The following is a 20408-nucleotide window of genomic DNA, read 5'->3' on the forward strand; positions in this document are numbered from 1 at the left end:
TGTGATTGTTCTCCTGAATGGAAAGCGGCCGTCATTCTCAGCAGCTTTGACCAAGGTTTGCAGCATCCCTCGACCCCAGCAAAACAGCACTGCCCACTATTGATAGCTGTGGTACAAAGTATGGTGAGTTGGTGCTTACAGAGAATGGAGGAAAGGTGGAACAGAGCAGAATTAAAATGCTCCTTTCAGCAGACAGATGATGTTTTCAGGTAAGTTAGTTTTTTTAAAAAATTTATTTAATAAAAGCTCTTCAGGAGAGAATTGGTATGATACATGTTGATTTCTCTGTGGCAGATGAGGGCTGAAAAGGATTGCTAAGATGCCACCTGGACTTATGAGGTCCTGACTGACAGAAGGACAGGCACAGTAACTTTGAAATGTTGTGAGGGAAAAATCTACAGTTCTCAAGCCACGTATGAGGAACAGCTTCCCTGCATTGTATGTGCTTGGTTTCTTTGCTTTGTTTCAGTGGAAAATGGTCTTAAACGTAGACTAGTGCATCCACAGAGCTCAGCAGGATAAATTTGACATAAAACCGACCAGCTGCCCTCCCTGATGCCTCAGCCGCACCCCGAGTGGTGCTGTTAGGGAGGCCAGAAGGCTGCTGGCATCAACTATGTGCCTCCATGGCTCTGATGTGCACGGGTGGATCCCACCACCACCCACCCCCGTGTCGGTGAGCACTTTGGGAGGCTCTGGTGCCCAGGGCTGGGTTAAATCGCAGCTTTAACGCGGGGACTTCCCCACCTCCCCGCCTTAACACAACAGCCCCCTCTGAGGGACACCCGAAGGCCGAGCGGGGGCAAAATGGCGGCGGGCGCGGCGAGGCGAGCGCCCCCCTGGGGCCGCCGGGCGGGCCGGGATGGATCGCTAGGGGCCGGGACGGACGGCAGGGGGCGCTGCCCGGCCGGGCTGCGGCGGGGCCGGGGAGGGGTGGCCGCGGAGACGGGGGGGGGGCCCGGCCGGGGCTGGGCCGGGCTCGGCGCGGAGCTGGCGGAAAGTGACAAGTGAGGGGCTGAGGCTTCCCCGCCCGCCGGGAGAGCGCAGCCCCGAGGGCGCGGCGCCGCGGGACGGGTCGGCGGCGGAGCGGAGGAGAAGAAGGAGGAGGAGGAGGAGAGGCGGCCCCGCGGCGGAGCGCGGGTCGGGCGGCCGGCCCGGGACGCCGGCGCTGCGCGGTGGATGTCGGAGTAGCGCGGCGCCGGCTCAGGAATGCAGCAGCCGCCCCGGCCGGGCGGCGGGGACGGGAGCCTCTTGCTGCTCCCGCTGCTCCTGCTGCTGCGGGCGGGGAGCCGGGCCGAGCTGGCGGACGCCACGCAAGGTAAGGGGCGCCCCGAGGAGCCCGGCGGCTCCGGATCTCTCCCTTCCCTACCCCTCGGTTGCCCGAACCTTGCCCGGCGGTTTTGTGGAAGCCTCCCGAGGGCCGGGCCGAGGCACCGGCTCGGGGCGACCCGCGGTGGTGGCACCCCTCGGCGGTGGCACCCGCGGTGGCGCGGCTTGTGGTGCCGGCTTTGGGCGGTGATCTGCCTCGTTTGCCCAGTGTTTCATTTTAAACAATGACCTCAGACCTTAAAGAAAGCCTCTTCGGCTTAGTTTTAGCGAGGAATATTTATTTGCAGCCCTTCTGTTCCGTCAGGGGCTCGATTTCAGCCTTTGGCACGTGAATCGCGTTTAACCCGCAGCGTAGCGCGTGCATAAAGCGACCCGGGTTGCTTTGGGGAAAAAGGACTTATTTCTTGGGCCAAGCCAGTAAAAAGCGAGTGGTGATTGTGGACGGCTGCATGAGGATTTCAGTGAGAGGTGGATGGGCACAGGCTCGGTCTCCTCGAAGGTATTTTACAAATCACGAGTCGCTTCTTCGAAGTCCTGCTGGATGCCGTGGCCGTGTCTCGTATCAGCGCAATAAAAAAGCGAACGCTAAAGAGGCATAAAGCTGACGAGTTTAAATGCTCAGGGGTTCAGAAGTGAAAAAGCTGTCGTTTCAAAACCTTTAAGCCGAAGTACAGATACTGTAGGATAGCTGCCAGTAAAAAAGCCAGCTGCAGCTCACGGATACAGCACCCTCGTACATGGGTTGCTGCGTGTTTTGGAGCGTCCCCGCTGATGCCATTACCTGGAGCTGTGTGGTAGGTGCTGGATGCCTCTGAAAGCCCCCCAGAGACCGCAGCGGGGCTGGGCTGGATGCAGGAGGCTCTCAGTACGGGTTCAGTGGCTGGCTGATGCCGTAGCTGAGGACGGGAGTTCTCCATGACATCTCAGTGGGAAAAAATTCGAATGTTGTTTTCCAGTTTCTCCAGGGAATGCTGTGCATGTTTAACAAATAGCTGCATTTCAGGGAGGAGGGGGAGAAGAAGCCCAGCGGACGGCACAATATTGAACATGTAGAGGATGTGACTAAAACAAATACTCAACTTTTTTTTAATTTCTTCTCCTCGTATTTTTTTAGTGCAAGTTCAAAATTTAGGGTTATAATATGAAGTTTTATGGGCTTCTAGGAGCCCAGAGGAAAAGAAAGCCCCACAAACATAAAGCAACGAAGCATGCTGGGCCCAAAACGGGACATTTTCATTTACTGTGAATTCTGCTTGGAAGTTTCTTTCATGATATGACTTCACTTTTTTTGTCAGCACGTATGGTAATTAATGACCATTGATATAGTTGTTAAAGTACAGCTACCCTCCGCACTGAAATATTTCCGATATTGTAACCAATGTCTTTGGCAAGAATTTACAACATTGACTCATGGGCAGATCAAGTGATGTTTTTGATAGACAGGCATCCATCACTTATGTTACAACCATATCCTACATTTTTTTTTTTCCCCAAACATATTTAAAATGTAGGTTTTGTAGGAGAATTAGGGAACCTGAGCATCTGAAATGGTAATAATAATAAAAAAAAGTATAAAGTGTTTTTAAATTTCTTTAAGATATTTGGAGTGGCTGAGTGGATAGATTTTTCTCCACCAGGAAGCCACCCAGCTAGACAGAACCCTTCAATCCCTACCCTTCACGTTTTTTGAAAAGACAGCTAAATAAGTAAAGGACATTATTTTTCCTGAGCATGTCAAATAAGGACCTCAACGCAAGTCCGTCTCTGGCAGCAGCCTGACTTCTCCCAGACAAGCCCCAGTGCTGATGGGCCGGGAGTCCAAGATCTGTCTGTCTACCACAGCGGAAATAAATATTAAAGAGCAGATTCGGCTGTCAGCTCCCAGAGGTGCGGAGGGATGAGAGCCTCGTTGTGCTGTGCTTGGTCCAAACACCTGCGGAGACCCGGCTGGCACTCCAGAGAGCCCTGCCTCGATTGGGAGCCAGTAAACATATGCAGATGTGTGCAGACGTCCTCCTGTGAGCAGGCTGATGCGGCTCGGTAGGATGTGTATCTGCTCCTAGGGCAGGAAGCTGAGCAGCTATTGTCACGGCTCTTTGGGGGGATTCTTATGAAATCACCTATTTAGCTGAGATGTTGTCAAGTGACCAAAACTGTTTTGCTGCTGTTGCCTTCCAAAAGCTCTTTTTTGCCCTTTTCACTTTTCCCCTGTCATCCCCTGCTTCCTTTTTGTCAGTGACCTTTCCTTGTGGAGAGCACAGCAAAACAAAAAGCACATTTTCTTTGTACGTTTGCGCCGTCTTTAACGCGTGTTCTTCCCAAGGGCGCTCGCAGGCTGGCCCAGCAGCACTCCGAATAAAACCACAGCGTTTATGTGGATGTAAGGAACTGGAACTCCAACTTGGGTGTGTTTTTATTCTTTGCAGCGTCTGAGGTGACTTTTGGTGTTACCTCTTCAGCTTCGTGACTGCTCTGCATCATGTAACTGTGCGAGGGCTCGCACTGGAAGAAGCTTGAAGGATATTAAAACATTTTAAAAGCGTGCAGGAAAGCGTACAGATCTCTAGATGATGTTTGAGATTTTAGGGAGGGCTGTTGATTTCCTTGAAAGTTGCCTCTTGGGATAAAGTTCCCCAGCTCTTGGTAAGTTGCTGTGGTTAACTGTTCTGTCGTTAGGTCGGCAGGCTGCTGTTTCAGCTGGCATCCTCTCAGGAGTTTACAAACAAGATGATTTCATTGCCATAAGCCTATCAAAGGGCGAGAGAAGGCTTCGCTGTTTCACTCAGCCTGCCTGTGGGCTCACGTTTCTCGACAAAAGTTGCTCGAAGTATCAGCAAATTGTCTTCCAGGACATCGTTTGTTTGTTTCTGTAATTAAAGTCTGCTGGAGCTGCTGTGTTGATTAGGCACACACAGGAACTTCCTTAAAGGGTTGCAAATGAGATCAGGGCAGGGAAGCATTTGAAAGCTTGTGTATGGGTTTTAAATACAAATACCTAAACCTAGGCCAAGAGGAAAAAAAAAGCTTCCCTGAGGTGTGACACTAGATACCGCTCTTTGGAAACACATGCAGAAATGCAGTAGTCTTCTGAGACCTGAAAAAGCACCCCAGAGCTGAAAACCCTCTTAAAAAGCCTCTAACCAAATGCAGCTGCTTTCCACGTAGCGATTGTCTTGCAAGCCAGAAATAAAAAAAACCTTCTCATCCCCAAACCCCAGAAAAAACGTCAAGTCATGCCCTCGGTGGCAAGTTTTATGTTTAGGCAATTACGCGTGTTTTTGAAACTGTGTCTTTAGAAACGCTGTTTCATAATCCTATAGGCTGTGGGCTGCAGCTAACTGGGGCTGCAAATAAATATCCATTAGCTGCTGTTCTGTGATGTTCACCTCTTGCTGCAGGTACCCAAGTAAAGAAACCCCAAAGTACGTGCTGGTGCTTCACTGGCGAGGTTGCTCCCCGCACCACGAGAGGTGAGGCGCTGCGCCAGGGCCAAGCTGGAAGGTGTCACCCCCAGCCGGTGACGGCGCGGCTCACGTTTTGGTGGGGTCTCCTCTGGGCTGGGACACTTCGGTGACCAGCGAAATAAGTTATTTCAGGGCTGTGGAGCAGAGCCTAAAGAAGTGTTTGGTTTGATTGGGGTTGGGACGGCAGCTGAATGGTTAAGTGGCTTTGTGGGGTTTCCTCCGTCAGGGTTTCTTTTTCATACTAATTACAGAGATAATGAAAGACAATGGATCTCTTCGTTTAGAAGTGGAACAATAGTTAAATGAGCAAATGGGAGCACGAGCCCGCGATTCTTTGTAAGCAATAACACAGTATTAAGCAAAGGATTCTCCTATAGGTTCGGTGACCAGTTTTACACGCTTTAGGATTAATGAAGAGCACTCTAAAATTCCTGAAATTTTACGTTTGGGGTAAAATTTCATTTGGTCACGTGCTGTGGAAGAAGTTAGCTGCTTCTTTCTGCTTCCAGGCAGAGCCACCAGCGGTGCGGCGGGTGAGAGGCTTGGCCTTGTTTCATGGCTTTTAGTGGGGCTGGGATGACTGAAGGCACGGAAAGGCTCTGAAGTTTGCTAAGTGGAAAAAGTGAAGTAACTTCAGCTTAAAAAGAGACTGCTGGCGTATTATATAATAACACGGCTCTAAATATTAGCGTTGTTTAATGAAGTCTTTGAGGTTCTCTACTGGATGTGATATAAATAAAATAACTTGCATATTTGGAGGCCAGTGCAATGTGATATTGGAAATGGTGCTCGGCCAAAGTTGGACAGCTTGGGATAAAAAAAAAAAAGGTAGCTTTAGAAAGGAGCCCGTTGGTGAGGGAAAGCAATAACGCAGCCTTCCCAGCACACTTCCATGCCAGCATCCCGCAGGGAGGAGCATTACTTTCCCTCCCAAAGTGGAGACGTCGCTGTGCTGCTGCTTGCAAGCACATCTGCGGAGCAGTTAATGAAAGGAAACGGCTGGTGGCTTGGGAAGAGAATCCCCTGGTGAGTGTTTGTGAGATGGACGTGGATTTGGAGGATGGCACGGGGCTGTGCATCCCCGTGGGCTGGGCAGGACGGGAGCAGCTCAGTCGGGTCGGCCCAAGCGTGGCTTAATCCACACGAGCCTCTCCGTGCTCATGTTCAGGGACACTGAGGGCACGTTGGGAGCACCAAAGGGATAGGAGATACCTGGCCTCGGTGTCAGGGAAGGTGAAAAAATAAAAATGATTAAAAAAAATTGCAGTAAGGTATTGTGATAGAGGCAAGGCACACTCCTTCAGAGCTGAAGCCAAAGCGCTGGTAACTTTGTGCAGATGTTGTATGGTTTTTATAACTGCTGCCGATGCCCTGCTCTGCATTGTGCTGTGCAAAGTCGTGCTTTCATTCCGAAACAAGTCTTTGGTACCAGGTTTCCATTAGGACTCAGGCATCCCGAAACGCAGCGGGCCGGTTTCACGACTAGATGAGCTCTTGAGAAAACAGTCGGCGGAGTCCTCCGTGGAAGCCTGTGCTTTATTAAAAGTGTTTTTTTTCAGACCGGTCAGGTCATATGTTGAAACTGATCCTTCGGCATGGCTTCCTGCGACCTCCTGCTCCTCTCCTCTGAGGGCTGTTGGCTCCGTGTGCTCCTGCCCCGTTCCCAGCCGCACCGTGCGGAGCTCCGAGCGTCTGCTGGGAGGGCCATGGGAAATGGAAAGATCAGAGATAAGCAAGGAAAAATGCTTGGCAACTTTATAAGCTCATTGCACGTCCCCTCTGGAGACTGGAAATATGAGGGTATGCTTTTCTTATCCTTGGAACTTGCGATTATCTCTGGGGGGCTACGTCCTTCCAGATTCACAGCGTGAGAGTTCCCTCAAGGCAGCTGCGTTGCCTTCCCCTGAAGGAGGTGGCACAGTTCCTCCCTGAGATGCTAAAGCCATGCTTTAAATATCAGTGCTGCAGGTATATAACATGCTGCCAAAGTGCCCGTGTCGTGCCTGGTCCGTACAGAACACCAGGGCTGCTTGTGCTGAGGATGCGTGCTGGAGGAGGAGGGATTTTGTTACCTGCGGGGCCTTAATTTCAGAACTCGGGAGGACCTTTAGCTCCTTGGAGCTCTCCTGACTTGGAGAGGTGCCCACTTCTCAAAATCTCATCAGAATGGAGGCATGGATCGGTCCAAGGGCTTCAGAAGCCCCGTGAGAGGTGGAGCTCCTTGAGGCGATGCAGTGAGATGTTTTACAAGAGCCCTTCATCTCTTGTTGGGCTGCTATCACCTTGAAAAGAACCTGGCCTTGCAGTCGCTCTTCTGACCGCAGCTAGGTACATGAAGGGGGCTGACATCCGCAGGGAGAAGCGTTGCCTTTCATGAGCCCAGCTTTTGAGTGCAGAACGTGGGCTCAGACCTGGAAACAAGAACGGTCACTAATAAGCCCTGATGATAACACCACCACCTTTCCTTCTTACCTTAAATTATTAAAGTTGTGGAAATATTTGAAAAATACTGGCGAAGCCTCCAGTCCTACATAGGTTCTGTCTTTCTTAAGCTTGGTACCAGTTTTTATTACAAGGCATGCACTGGGTAGGTTGGGGTAATCTAAAACAGCTTGCAAGAGGCTTTTTTTTCCCCCAAATATTAACATGTTATAGAACTGCTAATTACTGAAGTCTGTGAGATATTCAGACATCTGGAAAAAAAAAACAGAAAGGATTAGTCCAGCCTCAGTACACCCTGTGAGGTCAGGTGGGCGTATTCCTGTCTTTCTCTCATGACAAATTGGAAGGGGGTTGGATGTTGTCATTAGATTCTTGCATTTGATGAAGCTTTTTAAGTTTTCAGCCCACTTCCAGAAAAATTGTCTGCTCTGAGCCACCCAAAATTGTAAGTCACTTTTTATGACTTGGTTGGCAGAGAAGCTGTGTCGTAATGCCACCACTGCATTTGTGGCAGCAGCCAAATGAAATGTACGAGCCCTTCTTACAACCCTGGCATCCAAACCTCTGAACATTTGTGGAACGGAGAGGGATTATTTTTTTTTTTAACAGCTGAATTCAGTTTCAGTAATTGTGTCCTCAAAGATGACTGTTACCGCGTACTCCAGCAGAGACCAGAAATTGAGCAAAAAGACAAAAACAGTGAGTATTTGAGCTCAGATTAGACACATTTTTAGTTGAGTCCTTGCTGCAAAACTTCTGTTACCCACCCTCCTCTTCGTGGATAAGTACCATCTTCGTTGTGCAGCGATTATCGCTCTCGTCCGTGACACCTTTATAGAGTTCCTGTATGTCTGAGCGCTGAGGAGTCTATGCCGTGTTTACAACAGTTTTTATTGCCTCTCTCAATTTTTCCTGCAAGAGGTCGCTTATCATGGCTGAACATCTCTTCTTCAAAATTAACTTGGCCCCAAATAAAAGGAAGTATCTTTGTAATTGTTTTGTTTACTTTGAATTCTTGATGTGCTGTATAAGTACCAAGCACTCTGTGCGTTTAGGTTTTTAATTTTATTTTATATGTTAATTATTCATTCCATATGGTTTGATATATTTTCTTAATACGTTCTCTCTCTGGTGAATTTAGTAAAAATTAGTAACCTGCCGGAGACATCCCTTTGTCTCCAGAACAAGTTGAGTGGGGAGAGCCGCATGTTGAGCTCTGCTCTCAGTGTGCTTCACCCAGGGTAGCACGCAGAGGTCATTTAATTCCCAGTTGATTGTCAGGAAAATTAAGTTATGTCATTAAAAACTTTCAGAAGGCCACGCTAGAGCTAGATAGCATGAGGTCAGTCTTGGCTTCTGCCCATTGACTTATTTTTCTAGAGTTCCGAATTATTTCCCTTCCTACTTCTAAAGCTCTTCTCCAAATTCTCCAGTCCAGCTTTGGACTTGGTCGCGTTGCTGGTGCTTTGTAGAGCTCTGAATGGTCCGGAGGTGGGGTTTGAGAGCAAGGTCCCATTGCTCGGATAAGCCTGGGAGTGCTGGAATGCTGGACCTCAGAGCGTGTCGTGCTCGTGGTAAGACATTTTTGAGCTCGGGGCCCCTCACTTCTAAATTCACTTTTTTGGCAGTCAGTCAGAGCCCAAGCCTGGCAACCTTTGCAAGTGAGATGCAACAAGCCTCACTTCTTAGAGCTCTTGGTCTATCGCTGTGTTTTTAATTTGCTGTAATTTAATAACTGACACAATGCTGGAATAAATAAATGGGCTGCGAACATTCTTGTAGACTTCAGAAGTCCAGCTCAGGGCAAGATTTAGCTTTTAATTAACACTGTCCATGAGATTTATCGTTAAAATTGTATCCTTTTAAATAAGTAAATCTGAAGTTGAGTAAGAGATGAATAATTGAAACCTGGTGTGGGCTCACAGAAGGCGCTGCGGAGCACGGGGCCGTCCCCAGCGGAGCGAGCGAGGGCCCGGCGCAGTGCCCGGCCCTGTTCCTCCCAAGTTACGGGTCGTTCCCCCGCTGGCCTGCGCTGGATGTTGTCATTATTTATCCCCCCCCCCCTTTATTTTTCCTGTGTACAGTATGTTGCTGTGTGTTGAAAACCACATGTTCCTCGGGACGTTAGGGAAGGTAGCATTTGACATGTGTATAAACCAGATTTTTAGCGCGGCGTGGAGCTCTAGGAAGGCCTTCAGAGGCCCCACGAAAGACAACCGGTGAAGATTTTTTTGCTTCTTTTAGCCCCTGCTGTTAGGTAAATTCTCAAAAGAGAGGCCCAGGCAAGGGAAGAAGCTGCAAAGGCATCCTCTCATTATAGAGGAATCTTAGTCGTTAGCGAAAGTCTAATTCATCAGGGATCAAAAGAAGACATTCTCCTGATTCTCTCCAGTTATGCAGGGGGAGATGATATCTGATTTGCTGCTTTTCCTTGGAGAGTCGCTTTGTGGGATGTGATTTATGGTCTCACATTCTGCTTTTTTTTTGTTGTTGTTTAACGTACAGTTGTCTTTAAATCCTGGGGAGTATTTCTGACTCTTAGGACTGGCGGTATAATGAAGCCTGACCAGCACCACAAGGCTCACAGACCTGGAGAACACTTTCCATGCAGAAATTTTAACATTTCGTGTGGGTTCCTCCTAAGATCTTTGGTTTCCCACTTGTCGTAGCAGCGAAGCAAACAGCTCCAGACTTGAGGAGTTCTGCCATCAACCTTTTCCATGTCAGGCTGAAAATCTGCAGGGAATGGCAAAGTCAGACGGGTTTGCTTTTGGTCTATTTTTTGGTCCTACAGAGATGCATGAGGTTGGGCATTAAGCTAACTGTTAAAGTTAATTTCCAGTGAATTTGCTCAATTAAAAAAAAAAAAAAGACGACCAGCAGACTTGCTGCTTTTCCTTGCCAAAAGAGCTCGTGGTTGGGTAATATAATCTTTTGTGTGAGTGCTGCAGGTGGAAACAGATCCTCTAAATACAAGGATTTGGGGGAACCTGAACACGTACGGTCCCTTTTTCATCATTCAAGGGGCTTGTTGGGTTCTGCTCCCATTTGAGGCCAATCTGAAGACGCTGGGCTTGGAGCTCTTAAGGACTGGGCACAAGTTGTTGTCCTGCATTACGGATATCCTGGGATACCTCTGGGTATACCGGTCCCGTATATTTTACAAATCCACGGGACCAAAAGATTTGGACTGAATGTAGCACAAACGTCTTACCTGGCATCGTTCTTCCCGCTGTGCTGGTGAAGGACTGAAGCTGTTGCCCCAGGCCTCGTAGACGTGCACCCAGCAAGGGTCAGAGCAGCAAGAGCAGTGCTCTCATTGCCTTTGATTTGGGAAAATTGCCGTCTGTAAGAGTTGTGCACAGTTTTGTGCTGTAGGTATTTTGTTTGTCAGCCGTACAGCAATCTCCTACCCAAAGCCTGTAATTGTCGGATGTTCTGTTACGCTTTTCCCCCTGCCACTTATTATCTCCGCAGATTATCAAGGGTAACTTCGCGTGGACTAATTGTAATAACTGAAAAGGCCTAAGGGGAAGAATTCTGTCTCGACTCTGCAAGCAGGGGATTAAGTGTGTATATATTCGATGTAATTTGCTGGGAGGTGTCTTTGTACATAGCTGTCAGAAGACCTGTAAAATCATTTGAAATATTGCAAAGGGTAGTTGCGTGGTGGTACGCAGGCTCGGCTTTCTTTGGCTTTGGTTGGGTTATCTCACCGAAGCCGCTTTTATGCACTTTTAATGCACTTTTTTCCCCTCTCTCTTTGCCTGTATAAGCGAGTGTCAGGCTCCTTGAGAAGGCACTTATGTTCTTGAAGGATTATTGTGCTAATTTAGCTCTCATTTCATCGGGTATTAAGGCCTGATATTATCCTGCTATTTGTTGCTGTACTTAGACTGTAAATTACCAACAGCAGAGGTGGTTGGTGATTACAACAAAGATGACTCCGGTGCAGGAAGGAAATATTAGTTTTCAATCTCTAATTGCTTTGCCGTCTTAAAGATCCTACAAGTGGATATGATCCTCTGGGGCTCAGTGATTAAGTAAGGATGATTAAAATAGTCAATTTGAGCAACTGAGCCAGACTTCCCCCCCCCCCCGCCCAAGTCCTTTAAGGAATACAAGATGTATCTTCCAGGAAATGCAGTGGGCAATCGCTTTCAGTCAGCTAAAATGTTTCCCATCTAAAACAATCCCTGCTGTGCTGGACTCGGGATAGGAAATATGGTTGTGTTGGAAATAACAGGCTCGATTAATTGCGTGTTCTCCTTACAAGTATTTCTCTAATGGTCATCTTTTGGTTTCTGCAGAATAAAATCTGAATCTGAAGAGTGAAATCACTGCATTTGCTGACTCAGAAATTCTCAGTTATTTTATCCCCCGTGCATCCACAGTCATCACCAGCAGGCACTGGCTCTCCGTCCGGCCTTTACCTCCTTGTTAGCTCATGCAAATGCGTCCTTGTGCTCCGGAAATGGCCATTTCAGCATCCCCTGAAAGTTGTATCCATCTTCTTTTTGTCTCCAATTTTACAAAACTGGGAATTTAGGTTATTACCTTGGAAAACTTTGGATTAACCTAAACCAAACAACAGATACTAAGTCTAGTCTTTCAGCAGTCTTTCCCTAAGGTATTGTTGTTTTCAGAATCTTTTAAAATAGCCTGAACATTCCTGGGTACAAGTAGGTTTTTCTATTAAACAATATTTTTGTTAAAAGAAAAAAAAAACACAACAATGTTAAAGGCCCTAGAACTGTGTTTTTTCTGCAGTGTTCCCGGGTTCCAAGCTCCGTCTTTTGAACTGGAAGATATTAAGAAAGACAAGGGTCTGAAGCTACTCAGCGTGCCACTTTTATTTAAATAAGAGGTAAAAAGTGAATTATCTCTGAACTGAAATGTTTTAGCCGTCCTAATTTTGGCCTCTGGAATCCCTCTGTAAGCTTTTCTTGGGACTTCTAAGTCAAGGAGAGGTTCCAACGTGAAAGTGATGTTGTGCAGTGCAAGGCGCGGTGATGTTATCGCCTGAAAGATGCTTCTTTAAACAGCAGGAACTCGCCCTGGTTAATGACGGCACTTGTCTCCTACTAGACACTGAAACTAAACTGAAAAATTACCTCCACGAGTTCTCCTCGTTTTTAAGATCCCTCTATGTCCAATCTATTTCATAGAAAATACTTCTGCTGCTTGCTTCCAGGCACGCTTCTCGCCGCAGAGAGCAGCGGGAGCCCTTCTAGGGAAGCGGTTTTGGTGCTGAGCATCCTAGAGAATCCCATCCTGAGGAGCAGGGCAGTGCCATTGTCCTCAGTGACTTCACCTAAAGCACCCGCGGTGCTTTAACTCCAGGGAAGTATACGTTTTTGGGGCCACGTTACCGAGCTGGGTACAAGTCCAGAGTATTTCCATCGGCATCGGTGCTGGGATGCGCGGTGGTGCCTCCGAGCTGGATGTCCTGCGCGGCGCAGGGAAGGTAACGGGCAGCTGGCGGTGCTCCGGGGTTCTGCCCCTGCCCCTTTCCCAGAGATGTGCAGCGCGCGTGAAACCTGAACGCCTTGCATTTTGTCTCCAGGCAGCATATAGTGTTGCCGTTGCTTCCTGCCCCAAATGCCATGGGAGAACGGCCAGTTTTGATCAGCGCCGTCCGCCCGGCGATGTGGGGCTGTCTCAGCTTTCGGGGATGAAAGACGGCTGTCATCCGAAGCGCCATGTGAGAAACCAGTGTCTGCTCTCGCACGGCCTTTGGGGGAAGGGAGGCAGCGAGCGCTTTGCATACAGGAAAATGTCTGCTCGGGGGGTATTTGATTTCGCTAAACAAAATATTATCCGACCTCCTTTGCATGGCTTTCATACCATAATGGGGTTAAAACGAGCAGCCAAATGCAAATGGTTACTTTGCTTGTTCCCTCTGTGTTCTCATGCCCTCTACCAACCTTAGCCATAATATCTTTCTTTTCCTTAAAGAAATATATGCCAGGAAATTAAAAAGACATCTCACTTTGGCTGGCGATAAATAGTGTGGAATTCCGTCCGATCCCAACGATTAGATGCTGTTTATTTCTCCTAGAAATACTTCTCAGGCTGAATGTGGGACTTGAAACCAGCGGGTTTGTTTCCCAGTTTTAGATTCATGCGTACGTCAGGAAAAGATTTGTGGGGTTTGATGAAAGCTGTTGCTACTTGGAACAATATTTGCTCTCGCAGCCTGTGTGTCATAATTGCGTGTGCAATTGGAGGAGAGTAGCAGGAGCTCTCTGAGCATGAACTTACTTTTCACCTTTCAGAGGAATATAAATAAATAAGAAAGGAAGCGTTTAATGTGGTATATTTAAATTAGCTCTCTTAATTGGAAAACAGCTCCTGTTTTTTCGTCTCCCATGTGGCTTCTTTGGTCTTTATTAGTCTTCTCATCACTTCAGAGCTCTGAAATGTGAGTGATTTTTGTATATGCAGAAGAAGGATTTTGTAATCTTCCATTTTTTTTCTGTTTTTGCCTGAATCTATCAAACTTTTTTTTCAATGATGTGAAAGGGAAAACAGCTTAAAGTGGCTTTTTCCTGTTGCACAAGATGTGCTCCTTGCTCAAGTTCTGCAGAACTTGCTAGTTTGAGCCAAACTAAGCAACATTTTTGGTATTTTATGTTCATTAATCTTTGATGTTTTGGGATTTGGTGCTTCCGTGGTGTGTGGTGGATATAAGCCTGGGTAAAAATGCCCTGGAAATGGGTGCACCAGGCAGGTGAGGTTCTGGGAGCCCTTTTCTGGTCTGCACCAGCAGCTTCTGTCCCGGGCCAGTTTTCACGCTGGGAGGTTCCAGAATCAGACGCGGGTTTGTCTGAAGATGCAGTCTGCAGGAGGGTCACCCTTGGAGAACACAGACACTCGAGGTTTGGAAATTCACTGTTAATTCACTGCCTGCTTGCCAAGGCAGTGGTTTTGTTATTTTTTGTGCTGTGCTCTAATGACGATCTTGCCCTCTGTGGAACTCCGCTGTTTGTTGAGAGTTGGAAGTGCAACGGCGTATGCTGGCCTTTGTGATTTACGTTGTCTTTGGCAGAAGGCTTATTCAGAGCTGCTGAGAGCATTTGGAAGCATCATCTGGTCCAGAGCGCGCCTGCATTTCTCACCCGTGTTCTTTTATCAGGAGCAGAGTGCTCTCTGGGGCAGTGCTGCCCAACTGTTTCTGTTGGCAATTCAAAGTCCTGGGATTTTGTTTGGGTTTCAGTGTGTTCTTCTGTCAGCCACCATCTGCTTGGATGTTTTCTGTTAGCATCCCTTTAATTTGGGGATATGCTTTGCTTAATTGCAACTTTGAAGTTACAGGAAGATATTTTGACCAAACCTGTTCTACCTTAATGCTAATGAAAATGCAGAATAAATGCATGCTGTGACCGATGCTGGTACCTTGTCTTTGGTGAAGGGTCCGTGATTTGAAAGTTCCCAGTTCCCTTGGTTCAGCAAGGCTCCAATCTCTTGACCGTCGAAGCACGTTGCCAGGCTTGCCCGCTCACCTGGGCTGCCTCATGAAGGAGAGACGGAAGGAAGAACGCACCTACAGGTCAGGAAGTGGTCGTCACTGACGGCTGATTCATGAAATATTTGACATTTCTGTAAACCAAAAAAAAAATATGATAAATTAAATGCATGTTTTTGTACACGTGCCAGAAGCGTGGGACAGCTATAGTCTGAAATGAACGCCCTGATCTGGCGTTAGGAACGCGGTGCGGTTCGGTTCTCATGTGCGCATGATGAACAGCAGAGCAGCATACCGTACCACGGAGGAGCGCAGCAGTGCCAGCTCTTCAGTTGTTTTGTGTTTGTAAGCAGATGCTTATTCTTTAATGTAGGGAACGCTCGGTATATTACCCACAGTGTGACTGATTTACCAAGAGATGCAGGCAATTTGTTTCCAAGCAGAGACGTGTCTGGGCTAATACAGTGCAGGCACTCTAATGACACTGCAGTTTCCAGTGCTTTTTCTTACTTCCCACTTTTTTTTTAGAGACCGGGGTTATGAGAAATAAAATTAAGAAATCCATCTGTAGCAGTCTGCTTTTTCAGGGAAGAATGCACTGGGGGAGCAGCAGAATTAGAGATGCTCTCACGCCCAGACCCTCTAAAGGTATTGCAAGTGATAGGGCTGCCGCTTAATTCTGGCAAGTCAGCTAAAATGATTGCCCTATTTTTCTTTCAGAAACGTTGTTTATATGAGAAGCTTTATATCTCATATAAAATTAGCTTTATGTGAATGGGAACTGTACTTGTAATGATTTAGTTTAGAAAAGTAATGTCAACACCCCAAAAGATTTCTGGCTTTTGATTTCCCAGTGCCCAATGGAAACCTTTCGCAGGGGCTGGATAATGTCTCGTTCTGACTTCTGCTGCAGCGCACAAAGAGAAGTGTCTTGACAGCTTCCAAACCAATAATATCTTACTTATGTTTCAATATATGAGGAACAGCCCAGGCTTTCCAGAGATTATCTTTTTGTAATGTCTTCAGTTCTGTAACATGCTGTAGCCAGATGAACGCGAGTCCTTCAGCGTTGTGAAGCCCAGGAATGCATCCCTTTTAAAACGTGCGTTGTAGCAGGGGTGTGCAGCAACATCAGGTCCCGGGGCCAGGGTTGTATTCTTTTAATTAAGAGGTGCAGTTAGCAGAGCACATGGAGTTTCTTCCTCTGCATGCTGTTCCTTTCCTTTTTTCTAATCTTTTCTCCGCTGTGTTTTTTTCACGGTCCTTGGGAGTCTTGTTTTTTCAAAGTGATCCCCTGCTGACTATTTTGAGGTCTGTCTAAGCAGTTTCTTCAGCTCCGGTTTAAAAGGAGCCATTCCCTTTGATTACTTAAGTAATTCCATTGCTGCCCTTGTGATCAGCTTCCTCGGGGTGGAAGGGCTGGGGAGGAGCGGAGGCGAGAGGTGCCGGGGCTGTGCCATCCGTCCGGGGCATGTTTTTATGCATCCTGGGCTTGTCACCCTGGGCTGGGGCTGTTGTAAATGAGTCTTTGCACCCTGAGAGCAAGGAGAAGCTGTCAGAAGAAGCCGCCTTGTGCTGCCTGGTGCTGGGAGAGCTCCGCTCCTGTTGGAAAAGCTGTTCCACATGGCGCTGTGCAGACATCTCTGCTCCTCAGCAGGCAAGTCTTACAGCAAGGCCTGGTGCTTTATCTGCTAAGGCAAGGAGCGAGGATTCCTCCTGGTTATCTCCTTACAGAGGCAATTGCTGCAGTGATGAAAAATGCCTCAAGCTGTTCCCTCCTCCACGGGGCTGCTTTGTTTTCCTTTTGCCCCACAGCATACGCACTGCTCCTCGTGTTTGCCCTTGTTCTTCTATTGACAGCGAGTATCTCTTATTAGATCTTGTCTCGAGCAGAGCTTTGGAAATGGCAACCTGCTTTTTAATTGAATATCTGCTGATTCCTAGATGACTGCGATGGCAGGATCCGAAGCGCGCAGACATCTGTGTTTGTTCAAGAAACAACAGGAGATGCAGTGGATGGAAAATTGATGAAGTTTGTCGAGGCACAAGGAACTGGCGAGATACATTGAAGAAAGTGTTAAATAACAATCTCTGCTTAAGGCCCCAATCCAGCAAAGCACTTATACATACGTTGTAACTGTAAACAGTCGAGACATCCAGTTGATTTAAATGGAACTACTTTTGTGTTTAAAGTGAGATATTCACTTGAGTGCCTTTCTGGATCAGGGCCTAAGTGAGTGAGAGCTTGAATTGTTGTTCATTTACAAGAGTGAGGCCTGGAAGTGAGACCTGACCAGTGGTTGTGGTGTCCTGGGGTAGCTGAGCTCTTGGGGAGCCTTCTCAAGGCTCTGTCCCTGCCGCTACCTTTCCTGCAGATATGCTGCTTCTTCCTCGCTGACCGGTTTGCTCTCAAGTCAAAGAACTTGGGAGCACGTGGCTCTAAAAATGCAGGTAATGCACCGCGGGCCAGGTAGTGGTGTGAGTGATCACGTTATCCAAGGGCCTCAACCCTGTGGAAGAGGAAGACAGGAGGAACAATAAAAATGGCAACGTGTAGGTTTGTTTCTGTTTCATGGCTGTAAGTTCATACACATCAAACCGTAGGTGAGGTTTTAAAATGTATCTGATCCCACGTAGATAATCTGCATTTTTTTTCAAGTCTTCAGTCTATGCTAGAAGCATTTTGTAGGGCCTGATCCCCCTGTGGCTGCCCTCACCCCTGGGTGCTGCCTGCCCCTCGAGCACTCTTCTGCTTCGGGTTCTCCGTGGAATTACTCAGCAACAATTTGTCTCCTTCCCCATCTGTGTGAAGTAGGATAATAATGTTTACCCACCTGTGTAATACAAGGCCAGGTCCTTGCATGAAAGGCCCTACTGTGCAGAAACACGAGGTAGCACTATCGGGGGGCGGGGGGGAAATCTGTACCTGCAACTTCAGAACTGTTTACAGGGAGTGAGGTGAAGTTTTCCTTGACAAATAGGGAAGGTGCATGGGGTCTGCGCTAGGGCATGATGCTGCTTTAAAAGGAAATATTAGGGAATAACACTGCAATTCTCACTAAGTCTGAGAAGAATGTGAAGGGCAATTTTCTCATCCTGTCAGGTGTGGAGATGCAGCAGCTGCTGTTCCTGGACCATTGTGTTTGAGCACCGCCTGCCTCCTGTGTCTCTCCTGGTTGTGTCCGTCCCGCTTTTGACTCCAAACAGCAGATATGTTGATGGGAAAATAGTATGCCTTTGAGTTTGTTCCTCAGAGCTACACCTCCGAATTTTTAAGGAGGTTTTGTGTTCACACAGGCTTCTTGGCTGGCAGCTGCAGGTATCGAACAGCACAGAGCTGGCAGAGGACAAAAGTCCCAGTAGCAGGGTGACAAAGAGGAACGAAGATAAGATTCAAATTTCCTAAAGAATAATGCTCAATAGTATCATTTTATTGTGGATAGTACCTGCAGGGCTTAGACAAGGCTTACGCCACAGCCCATGCTGCGTGTACACCCCCGGTAAGGAGCAGGCTCCTTGCTCTGGCAGGTTTCTAATCTAAATCTCCATGGCAGCGATGTCAGAGGCAAAACCCCATTGCTTTCAGTAAGGGGAGGAGTTTGCCTTAAATACGTGGTGAAGTGTGAGGAGGAAGAGCAGCCTGGAGCAGAGACTTGACCAAAAGTCCCATAAGAGGTTAAAAACACAGCGAAGGCTCCCACATGTCCAGCAGGCACCCTGCAAGCTGCCCACAGCACTCCTCGAGGAGGACCTGAAAGAGTACAGATGGTGAAATAAGCGGTTCTTCTGTTCGTCCCCAGCCGTGGGCAGTGTGTGTGTACAGCCGTGCTCAGCAAGGACCCACGTGAGTGTTCTAGCTAAGCCCCAGGTCAGGAAGTGCACCTGACAAAGCTATAATTCGTGGAGCTGCGTAAAACACCTCTTCATAAGGCTTTGTTTCATATTTGTTGGGCTAAATCCGCCTACAAATTTTCCTAGCGCACAAACTGTATCATTGTTTTGGAAAATGCAAGTCTGACCACCGTAAATGGGTTTATATTTCCAACAGGGCAGTTATTTAATTTCCTGTTGGAAGTCTGCAAATGTTGGCACTGTTCGCTCCTTGGCAGGAGGCCAGAAGAGAGCACGGTATCGCTAACGTGTGCAGTCCGTTCGGGATTTCACTTGGGTTCAACCAAACTTCAGGACTGCACTATTAAAAAAAATAATATATATTTTGATTAAACTTCACAAAAGTAGTTGGGGAGATACGGGTGGAAGGGGGAGGCAGGGTTTTTTCTAGCACGAGAGCAGCTTTTGTTCTTCTGTACCTTGCCTTGTGCCTGTGTAATCCTGCTTCTGCTGCAGACTTAAGCTCACTTTGTGGTTTTTAGCAAGGCCCCACAAAGTGAGGGTGAGGGCTGATGCTGAGATCGACTCTTTTGGTGTAAGCACACGTTCCTGATGCAGCTACCTTCCTTGGGATCCGCCTGCAGGGTCCCTGCTGAGAATCGGGTGCCGAGGTTTGCAATCCTGGTAGGCACGGCGACGTGGCTGCAAGTCCTGGAGTGCCCGGTGCCTTCCCAGGGGATTCACCGGCACGTCTGGGAAACGCTGTCCTGAGAGACAAGTGCGCTGAAATTACCGGGGAAGCAAACCCTTACAAACAAAAGAGGTTTGTTCAGAATTGGTTTTAAATACGGAGACTCAACTCTGCAAAAATAATCGGACTTGTTCAGCATAACAGCACGTGAGTTACCGCGGGTGCCTGGTGCTTTAGGCAAGCAGGTTTCCCCTGCGCGGCGGTGCTCCTAGCTCTCATGGGCCTTCTGGAGCTCCTCTTCTGGGGCCAGCGTCCTCAGGTGCTTCTCCGTGTGGTCTGCGGTGTAGCCAGCAGTGTGCTCAGGTGGCCAAGAGTGTAGATATACTCTCCACAACATCTACAGCTTGAAATAGAGGTAGTGAGCCTAAAGGTAGGCAGCCAACTTCACTTGTCTTTTGCAAGTTTTTCGTTTTTAAGGAGCTGTGTGTTGCAAGCGGGCGTTCAGTGATGTGGCAGACACCTCAGCCCTTGGCAGCCTTCACATCAGGGCTGGGCTGCCAACAGCATCCCCACGGCTGCGCCTGGCGGTGCGCTCTCAAGGATCGCTGAGGGCAGGGAGCTGCGGCCCGTGCCATGCCGGGGATCAGCCGTGCCATTGCTGTGCTCTTTACTAAATCTCGCACGAAGCGGTACTTCGGGGTAATCCGTGGGGATTTGCCCCGCTCTGAACTGGAGCAGCTGCTTTTTTTTTTTTTTTTTTTTGCCATGGTTTGGGCGTGGAAGAGGCGCTCCTGGAGACACCCGCGCGATGTGTGCGTTATCGTTAACGTTCGCACTCACTTTCTCCGGCTTATCGGACTCTGTAGTAGGTAAAGCCAGGCGGTGGAGAGCAGGAGAGAGACAAAAAGCATGTTTTGAACACCTGGCGTATTTTGGTGTTGTTCCTTGAAAGATGTTCTAGGCTGATGATAAGTTGTCGCTTAGCATTGATGCCTCTGGAATCTGAGCTCGGGCTCTTTTTTTTTCCATCCAGGCCTGAAAGAAAGAGGCAGCGCAGCCAGAGGAAAATGCCCGTAAAAACTGGAGTATATAAAGTGTGTAAAAAATGATATGCCTGAACTTATGTACTGCAATAACGTACTGCTGCTGCTTGCCTTTGTGTGTGTGTGTGTGATAACTCTTT

At 48.0% G+C, this 20408-nt stretch overlaps 1 protein-coding gene across 2 annotated transcripts in view; it reads left to right on the forward strand.

Annotated features, from left to right (window-relative positions):
• Positions 1-965: 965 nt before the first annotated feature.
• The window catches only part of ROR1 (receptor tyrosine kinase like orphan receptor 1), a 151543-nt gene continuing 132100 nt past the window's right edge, over positions 966-20408 (forward strand). Inside the window, exons 1-2 of one of the 2 annotated variants that reach the window (XM_035333802.1) lie at positions 966-1123; positions 1154-1318. In XM_035333802.1, coding sequence (XP_035189693.1) covers positions 1210-1318 — 109 coding nt within the window. In that variant the 5' untranslated portion in view covers positions 966-1123; positions 1154-1209. Of the gene's footprint in view, positions 1124-1153; positions 1319-20408 lie in introns of those variants that run through there. The other variant, XM_035333807.1, reaches the window with a different exon arrangement.

This window comes from Oxyura jamaicensis, chromosome 8 (assembly GCF_011077185.1).
Source record: "Oxyura jamaicensis isolate SHBP4307 breed ruddy duck chromosome 8, BPBGC_Ojam_1.0, whole genome shotgun sequence".
Taxonomy (NCBI): Eukaryota; Metazoa; Chordata; class Aves; order Anseriformes; family Anatidae; genus Oxyura; species Oxyura jamaicensis.